The 9,911-nt window shown below is 39.3% G+C and overlaps 2 protein-coding genes across 2 annotated transcripts; one reads left to right on the top strand and one right to left on the bottom strand.

The window, feature by feature from the left end:
* The first annotated feature begins 367 nt into the window (after positions 1-367).
* LOC116682352 (lysophosphatidic acid receptor 5-like) lies at positions 368-1,423 on the top strand. The gene has a single exon (XM_032509716.1). The coding sequence runs from the start codon at positions 469-471 to the stop codon at positions 1,336-1,338; it is 870 nt and encodes a 289-aa protein (XP_032365607.1). The 5' UTR covers positions 368-468; the 3' UTR covers positions 1,339-1,423.
* Positions 1,424-3,712: 2,289 nt separating this feature from the next.
* Positions 3,713-9,664, bottom strand: itm2ca (integral membrane protein 2Ca). The gene is made up of 6 exons (XM_032508689.1): positions 9,392-9,664; positions 6,936-7,079; positions 6,576-6,764; positions 5,964-6,074; positions 5,037-5,187; positions 3,713-4,856 (listed from the first exon to the last, which is right to left on the bottom strand). Exons 1-6 carry the CDS (start codon positions 9,479-9,481, stop codon positions 4,765-4,767), a joined length of 777 nt encoding a protein of 258 aa, XP_032364580.1. The 5' UTR covers positions 9,482-9,664; the 3' UTR covers positions 3,713-4,764.
* Between the last annotated feature and the right edge of the window lie 247 nt (positions 9,665-9,911).

Below are 9,911 nucleotides of genomic sequence, written 5' to 3'. Positions count from 1 at the left end.
AGTACACTCAAGCCTGGAGTCACAGACACATTGTCTAAAGGTAAAAAATAAACAATGTAAATCCTCCAATTTGAGGATGTGTTATATCACGTTAAATAGTATCATGCAGTTTTTTCGAAATGAGCTGTGAAGAACTAACACATGTAAAGATCTTATCAGCATTATCACAATGAATGCTAATGCTAATCCGTTCGGTTAAAATATATCGTTTAGGTTGCAACAGGTCATCACATTTAAAAGTTGGTTCTATAATGTCAGTGTGACCACAGTTCTTGAGCTGAGTCACATTAACTTCCTGTTACTTTTCTGATCAGCCTTTGCAATCTGACATTTTCAACATCTAGCCTTACTTCATACAGATAAAGAGCAGAGGGAGGAACTGACGTGTCCTGTGCTTGATTGCAATATTCAATAAAGCATACTGAAGCATTGCTTTTCTCATCAGGAAGGCTAGACACAAACAACACCATGGAAGTTGGACATGAGTCAAATCTGGTTTATGCTCTGGTCTATGGCTGCATCTTGGCACTGGGTCTGCCTCTCAACGCTGTTTCACTGTGGATTCTGCTTAGACGCCACAGCCTCAAATCCCCCAGTGTTGTCTTCATGGTCAACCTGGCCCTCTCTGACCTGCTGCTCGCCATCTCCTTGCCCATGAGGGTCTACTTTTACGCCACAGGCATCTGGCCACTGAGCAATGAGGCATGCGTCTGGACCACAATGCTCTTTCGCAACAACATCCGCTCCAGCTCCATCTTCATCACCTTCATTAGTGTGGACCGGCTGCTGGCTGTCCTCTACCCTCTGAGGTCACGCCATCTCCGAACCGCTTCCAACGCCTTGAAAGCTGTTGTGCTCGCTTGGCTGTTTGTGTGTGTGTTGAACATCCCTGAGAGATTGAAATTTTCAGCATTTATAAAGAGTAAGAATCATTCTACATGTTTTGAATTTCAACACAATGTCAGCCATAATAATAGCAATCCCCAATATCATAAATCAGTCTTTACTTATTTACCGTCTGTGTTAGGGCTCACACTACTGGCAGTCAACATTGTGTGCACCACGTTGGTGTCTTGGACTCTACGTAGACATCTCAGTGACTTAGCGAGGGTCAATAACAAGGTGAATGTCATGCTAATTTTTGTCATAAACCTGATGATGTTCACCATTTGTTTCTTGCCTTTGGCAGTTTTTTTATTTTTGTATGGGCTACCTGTGAGTACACCTTTAGAATGTCTTGCAAGTTTTAACTGTGTTCTGGATCCACTTTTGTATTACTTTTCTCTGGATGCCTTCTGGAAGAACAAAGAGGATATAGAACTTGCAAGAGAGCAGTAGACCAAGGACATACCATTTTCATGTAGGCTAGCTTTGCCAGACCTTCCCCCACAGCGCTGCGGACAAAGGTCTGGCTAGTCCAAACAGCATTCCGGGATGGGAGAAAAGCGTGCTCTGGTTCTTTGCCATTTCTTTAAACCAATCCCAATCATGAATCAAAAACCATGGCACTGTCTGGCATTTAGCGGCACCCATTGCCACGGTGGCACTGCAAAATAGCCTCAGGAAGGAAGTTGGTTTGGTGGAGCATGTGTAGGCCTACGTCAAAAAGTTGTTTAGTCGTGCAACAGAAAACTCCGATTGGACAGCTGGTCTAGCTAGCTGTGTGGATTTACGCTGCAGAGATCTGAGGAGCAGTTAACCATAGTCCTTATAAATAGACCTGAGTTTATAATTCCAATACAAAGAAAGTGGAAGGGAACGGACATCCGGCCAAAAAAAAAGACATCCTTCGGAATTATCACCTGCACCGGAGCAATCCTGGAAGTGGAACGTTGTGGATATAAACCAATTTTCCTGAGATGGCTGATCAGACTTCCTATGTTTCCCATTCAAATTTTTTGTTGTAAAATAGCTTGTTTGGTTGTGGGAGGGATATTCGTTTGACTTCTAGTTTGACATTGTGACAGATTTTTTGAATTATTTTGAAAAAAACAACAACAACAAAAACAACTTTGTCTCTTTATTAAAATGTTTATTAAAAGAAAGGGGAAAAATGAGCTTGCTATGCTATGTTATGCTAAACCAAGTGCTTCCAGGCATTATAGCTTTACCATGAGAGGGGTTTTGATCTTCTCATCTAACTCTGGGCAAGAAAGCAAATAAGTGTAATTTTCCAAAAGACATAACTATTTCTTGGCAAGCAAATGTTTGATTATTTTGCAACTGACTGAAATCACCTTGTGTTATACCTTCTCCTTCAGCCATCAGAACTAAACTCAAAGCGTGAAAACTTGCATGTTTGACAGCAAAGCTGATGAGAAAGAAAGTGTACTGTAAGGTTTTGGGTGAACATATAATCTCATTTAAGCATTATTTGTTTCTTGTTGTATCTTTTTATTCTTTTATGTAAGATGTGTTCTGTATGCTTAAATCATTTGACGTCACTCAGGCTTTTGTCTTGTTTGAGAGTGTTTCAGTCACAGAGCCAGCAGTTCTCGAGTCCTGAACCTTGCCAGATGGAAGGACCTCGTTATAAACTGACATCAGACTGTAAGGATCATGATTACCACATGGGCAGATTTGAAATGATCCAAAAGTAACCCTTGCAAATGCAATTAGCCATTGATGATTGTAGTCAATAATGGGTATCATCTATGACTTGGTTTATATTGGTTCACCTAATTTCACACACTACAAGGGTCAAATGAGACCACTGATGCAATATTAACTGCATTTTTGTTATCTGGTAAAATTCCAACCACAAAGATATCAATCTCACTTCTGTTGTGCAGGAAATGGGTGGGTGTGATGCAAGAGCTGGATAAGGCTGATGACATTAGAAACAAGTACAAATTAGCTACTTGATGTAATACTGTAGCTTACAGAAAACCATTTCACAGCACAACAATAAAAGCTATAATCAACATCAGAACGAGCAAATGAATGAATAGAGTAATCAGAGAGAGGCACACTTGTCTGAATATGAGAACAAGCTGTGAAAATTCAGCTGAACACTTCATTCGTTGTTAGATAATCTGTTGCCAAAAAGCGGAAACAGTAGAAACGTTGTCTCTCAAAAGTATCTCAGAATTTGGAAGACTATCACCAAAACCATCTGCATGATTCAAAACCATTAGATGTAAATCACAATTTTATACTTTGGGTAAAAAGACATTTAAGAAAAAGATGGATCATAGTATGTGTAGCTGGCTATTTAAGTCAGTGAGTTGATATTAATTAATTCTGTTGAATACAAACCAAATCATTTCACAGTAAATTGGGTGTGAAAAGTTTATTTTTGAATCTTGACGAAAATAACGTTAATTCAAGGCCCACTTACATGCTTTTACTGCTGCTTTCAACTTAACAGAATCTCAAGGTATTCGTCAGCGGATAGGGTTTTCTCAGTTGTCGGTTGGGAAGGGGTCATTGACCCGGAGCTAATATTCATTATATCACCATTAAAATGTTTAATGCATTTATATTAATAATCTTACATCTGATAACAAACATGAATATCACGGCAACTTGGATTGCTGCTAAAAAGCAATAAAATACATGAAAATTATAACACAAAGAAGTAAAATAAGGACTATAAATTTATGTTGAATTAAAAACATCGTGGCTGTAGCATAATAATGTGGCCGGGTCATTTTGCCAGAGGTTTGGGGGTATAAAATTGAACAAGGCATCAACAAATCCACAGTTATTGTTTCCACTACTTTATTAACAGACAGATTTCATCGGCAGACAAAATATACAGATCAAAGTTGCTTTTGTTTGACTAATATAATATGCTCCCTTTCAGTAGTATTGACTTTAATCCAGTCTCTGACTCTGGACTAAGGCTTTAAACGTTGTTTTACAAAAAATTCTAACAGATAGATAAACACATGCAAGGGAAGAAAAAGACATTATCTTAAAATCATTCACAAAAGCAACGGATGAAGAATGCACACCAAAAAAACATAAGAAAATGACAAAGAAAAGCATCCAAAATAAATATGGGTCATCACCAGTTTCAATTGTGATGAAATACTATCATTTAAAAAAAAAAATACATTAAACATTAAAAAAAATACAAAAAAGTGGAAGCAGACTAATGTCCAATGCAACCTTCTTTAACTTCTGGGAAATGAAAAGCAGAAAGGGGAGCAAAGAAGCAACAGGCAGGCAAGAGAATAAAGATGCAAGTAAGCAACTAGTCATCAGCAGTTACATGTTTACATTACAGAGAACATGGGGGAAAAAAAGGTAACTGTTGAATTATTGTCTATGGATAATGTTTGTTTAGAGAAGCAAGGCTTCATGCTTTGCACAGATGATTGTGTTAGTGGAACTAAAAGACAAAGTAACCTCCAGGGAAGGAGAAAAACACAAAAGTACAGTCTCCTTGACAACACATGGAGACAGTCATCTCCCCCAACGATGGTAACCATCACACAAATCCCAAGAGGAAGATGAGGTGTCTCGAAATTATACTTAATTATGGGCTAAAGGACTTTGCTACAAGGAAAATCGTATGATAGAACCAACAGTTTAGCATTATACCTCCGTGTTATTATTACCTATGGAAAATAGACCCAACAAAAAAACAACAATAAAAAATAGGTTGGTAAGAAAACAAAAAACTTTTACAATAAACCAAAATCACAAGTAAAGTGCAACTCAAACATCAGTTCCACAGGAGGATGCTACATTGGCTGGGGTGGTGACTGTAGATATGCCTTTGGGTGGGTGGGATGAAACGGATGACCGCCGTTTTCACGCTTCATCGCAGATAACAGTCTCCACCACAAATCTATTCTCGAAGTGACGGATGTGGATGCAGTCCTTCGCCTCGCGCCTGTTGATGCCTGAGAGGGAAACGGGATGAGACACGGAGAGGGGATCAGTTATGTGACTTGATCTGATCACAACCGTTTCAAACAATAAAGTTCCTTCTATCCATTGAAACCAAAACACAGAGCGTACCACCATCTACTATGTGATTGATGGGCCTTTTAAAATGTTTCCCTGCATTAACCCCAACTTACGTCTGCGGGTGACACGGCGGTTCAGACGGTACGTTTCCTTCCCATTGCACAGGCGGTAGATGAAGGGTCCCAGCTGACGCATGTTGTGCACTTTGCCAGTAACCACCATCTCTTCATGGATGATGTAGGTCTGAGGCAAGTATGTTCCCTTCTGCAAGAGACCAAAGGTAAAATAACAAGGTCACTGGAAAATGTTTTTCAACAGAAACACTAAGGGGCTGAATAGTCTAAAAACAGACTATACTGCGTGTCTGTGCACACGCACGTGTTCACATAATAACTTGACAGTGCAGACCGTTGAGGGAATGAAGAGCTGGAGAGTCCAAAATGAAGGGAGATATCTTCATCATTTATTAGCTGTGTCAGTCTGTCCACTTTAATTTAAAGCCTACCCTGTCAGACTATAAACTGCCACACAAAATATTTACATTTTTATACAGTTATGAGACAGAGAATGGTACTGCTAAGTCTTTTGAATCAACTGTGTGAATGTATTGTCCTGTAAACGACCAAGCTAACATGCTTGCTAACTGACAGCTAGCAGGTTAGCTTGATTAAAGAGCATTTGTTTTTCTCTTAACAACACCGTATTTGATGAAATTATGTACAAGCCCGAGAACAAGATGCCATGAAAAAAGGAGCTTAAAGAGCTCTTGTGGCTTTAGCATCTTCCAAGCTTGCTGGCATGGTAGCTAGCTGTTAGCTCGATAACCACTTTAGGTAACCAACCAAGATGAATTTCACCTCAACTCGTGTGACCAGATCTGTTTTTGAGTTCTTTTTCCTTACATTAAACTGTACATTGGTAGAGTCAAATGCAAACCATCTCATTAACATTTAGCAACATTATTTAAAAATAAAGCCATTTCTTTCTAAGAAAAACAATGGTGCTAATGAATACATTTAATTTGTTTAAGATTGCAGTACCTTCACATTGATAAGTAGCTCCCAAAGGTTGCGTGGAGGCATCACGATGGTGGTGTTGAGCTCAATAACGTAGCACTTGTCCAGAGCAATGTCATGGTAGGCAGTCAGTCCCTGGAAAATAAAGCAGTTTATCAAATACAAATTCTAAAGACAAGTACTTAGGCTTTCTGTGCTGATGTTATGCGTTTGCAGTTAAAATAATTTTGCCCATGTTAGCAACAGGGCCCTGGAGATGTTGCCATTTAGGTCCAAACTGAAATACTTTAAGATATATTTAATTGGTGGCTATTACAATTTTGTATGGACACTCTGCAGAGAAAGAATCCTTCTGACTTCCTTTTGATGATCTGCAGTCTTTTGATTATTGTCATCATCAGTTAAAGATTTCAATTTGTGAGCATGTTGAGAGCTGCTATGAGCTGCAGTATGCTGGGCTGCAGATTGTGGTCTTGTTTTATGTTTTCATTTTTTGTGTTATCTGTTTATGTAATTTAAAAAAACAAATAAATTAACAGTTATAAGTTAATTGTGGTAAATATTTAACTGTGTACTTTGTGGGTTTTTTATTGAAGTTGTACATGTCAAATGAGTGTGTGTGTGTTTGATCCTCACTCTGTGAAAGTCATGGATTATATCAGCAGGGTCGCTGCCTCCAAAGTGAGGCACGGGCACAGTGATCTTCTCGTAGTTGTCGGCCAAGTAGATGCCAACATTTTCCTCCAGCTCCTGACGCCCACGCAGCGGGGCATACGCAGAGTCTTCATAAAGCACCCTGCAGTGGAACAGGTTCTCCTCTGGGATCTACACAAATATAAATAAGCATTTGGATCAACGCAACAGCTGGAACACTCGGAAACAAGTCTGTCCTTTTTCTTATTGCAGTGACTCATTTCATTTATGAATACAGTACTGTATGTCATGCAATAACCAATCTTAGGCACATACAACACACAGAGTATAATCAGGTCTTACATGAGGTATAAAGTAGTAGCGATAGACATAAATGGAGGCAAGGACCAGACCAGACATGAACACAACCAGGCCAAATGTCAGGCAGAACAGGCCATTGAGAGAACCCCTTTTGGGCCGCAGCGGCAGGACCAGCTCATCCTCATCCTGGAAAGCACAACAGGAGATATTATTACTTCAAATGGGCACAGATAAAGCATTTCCAGGTAGCTTCAATCCAACTTTCAGCGTACTCATCTTTATCAAGAAGAGCAGCTGAAAATGACCCAAATTAACTGACTAAAATAGAAGCTTGCATTAATGGCAACTCCGCATTTCAATGTTGAATTAGTAGCACTTCCCAGAGGAAGGGATAACGGAGCGCTCTGTGATGAAAACTTGACTGAGATGGTGAGTAATCTTCCCAGACGCCTCCAGTCTCGCAGTCCATCTGTTGGTGCCACGCGCCCAACCTGTGCTGGCAAGGTGGCACTACACACAGACAGTAGATAGTCACTTCCACTGTGCTTCCATGTACAAAAACAATGACTAACTAATGAGTAATGCTGTACTGTCAAGTGCTCGTGGCAGGTAAAATTATCTCCTGATAGTTGCTGTTTTCAAGCTCAAGTTTTGGGGAGTTTTTCCTTATCCAAGCCAGGGTTAGGACAGAGGGTGTCATATGCTGTACAGATTTTGAAGTCCTTTTGAGTCCAAATTGTTCTGATATTGGGATATTTAAATATAAATCTGATTAGACCAGCTGGAGTTGTAAATGAAAAAAGTGAATGTGTGCATGGGAACGGTTGTTGTCAGAAACTTCACAGAAAAACCATGACAATCGTGTGTGTGAACATGTTCTATCGTTTTAAGTAGGAGATGACACACAAACTAGAAAACAGAGCCTTTGTTTCACAAGGTCTGCTAAATATGCTGTATATTGCTGCACCTTATATTAGCACGGTGTCTATCCTGTATGTATATTTTCATATTAGAACCAAGTAATTTCAGTTGAGTACAATGTTCTTTGTGGCAGTATTTGGAAGAAGAGGGTGCAAAGGACAACACGACAACTTTTTATGTGTGAACACACACTTCTGTGAGTCTCGGTTCTTTGTGTTCTCTCACCCCACAGAGAGAGACAGAGGCTCTTTCACACCAACTTAGAGCGTGCCACACCATGAGGCCTGTCTGTCTCCTGTTCAATACATTTGGATGAACAGACTTCAAAGTCACACACCCACTCGAGCTCTTAACTTTTGCAATCATCGCTTTATGTGCCTGCCTGATGTCCTATCTAGAGCCCAACTGATATATAGGAGGGCCGACAGCCATTTCCCGATCTATTGGTATCAGCATTAATAATGACCGATAATGACAAATAAATGATTCTGATAAATGATAATTTAAAAAATAAAAAACGGACAGTCAACCATGTTATGAGTGTTGCCATTGCATAGTTTGTCCACCTGAGGGCGCACTACAACATCCCTGTTGGCAACACTGATTATTTTCTATGTGTTTTTGCTCAAAGGACTTTAAGTTTTATATCTTAAGTTTGTATTTTTTTACATTTTATTAATCAGAACTTTAATATATGTGGATGTCCCTCTGTTCTGTTTATACAATACAAATTATTATCATATTATTTTAGTGAGAACTCATAAATAACTACAAATAACTAATGTTAGGGAAATCTGTTAATGTTTCGTAATTGGATTTTCCATTTTTTACACATACATACATACATATACATATACATATACATATATATATATATATATATATATATATATTGGCCAATATATCGGCATATCGAATTTTTAAATAACCAAATGTTCGGTATCGGCCTTGAAAATCCTTTATGGTTGGGCTCTAGTCCTATCTAAATTTTATTATTATTATTTAGGACTCAGCCATGTATCTTTGATGAGGTGATGCTGATGCTGATAGGCAAAGTTGAGGACTCCAGTGCTCTTCCTCCTTTAGAGCTGTGAAAAATAATCTTGCATGCGCTGCAAGCCACATCATCTGCCATTTTGTCAGCCAAAGCACATTTCTTGCATTCTACCTTTTCTAAGCTGGTGATGTTGTTTATTTAAATCTGCATCTAACTATAATCAGAGGCCATGTCACTTATAAAGCAAAACCCAAAACAATTTTTTTATATTGTTAAATTTCTTTTTGCTTAATACTGGAGCCCTTAACAAAGAGCATGCATTTGCACGTTATAATAACTTGCATCAAGCCTACAATACGCGTAACTACTGGCGCAGAAGAGAAGCATCGAAGCAATGGTTTTGTTTCCAACCAAATGGCGATGGATGCTGTCAAAAATGCCCTGCTGTTCACGGCTGTGCAGGTGCAGGCTACCACGCAGAACAACCAGGCAGGACAGCCTGGGCACAACAGGCATCACGGTGGAGAAGTGTCATATTAAGACGAGAATGACAAGCGTTTTTAAGAAGAGAAATACTTACCATCGGATGAGGAATGAGAATTTCGGTCTTGTCGCCATCATTCTCCTCCACTTTCTGTCCCGCGACGGACTGGAAACTGATCTTCACCATGGCTGGGTGTCACGGTGTCTGTCTGCTGCAGGTGTCCTCGCTCTTCGTCGGAGTCTCTTCGTCAACGATAGCTGGCCACCTTCTGAAACAAAGTCCCTCACCTCGCTGATGGACTGTCCTCCTCTCACTGCTGGGCTGCTTCTCTGTTTTTGTCTTTATCCACCATCCACCGGAAGCGTGCTGCTTTTTTTTTGTTTTTTTTAATACGTGCCCTTAAAGGACTAGTTCGATGCTTTATGTTTACAGTGGTGCTTTAAGAGGACGATCTCCATCAAAAACATAATAGTGTATCAGCTCATTTCTTTAGTATATTAGAATGAATGTACTGTCTCTCTTATAACAAGAACATGCATAGTAGTGAGGTATAACTCTGTGCTAATATATATATATATATATATATATATATATGTATGTATATTATCCTGTGCTT

This window comes from Etheostoma spectabile, chromosome 3 (genome assembly GCF_008692095.1).
Source record: "Etheostoma spectabile isolate EspeVRDwgs_2016 chromosome 3, UIUC_Espe_1.0, whole genome shotgun sequence".
Taxonomy (NCBI): Eukaryota; Metazoa; Chordata; class Actinopteri; order Perciformes; family Percidae; genus Etheostoma; species Etheostoma spectabile.
Note: the sequence above shows the minus strand (reverse complement) of the source record. Positions and strands in the feature narration are given on the sequence as shown.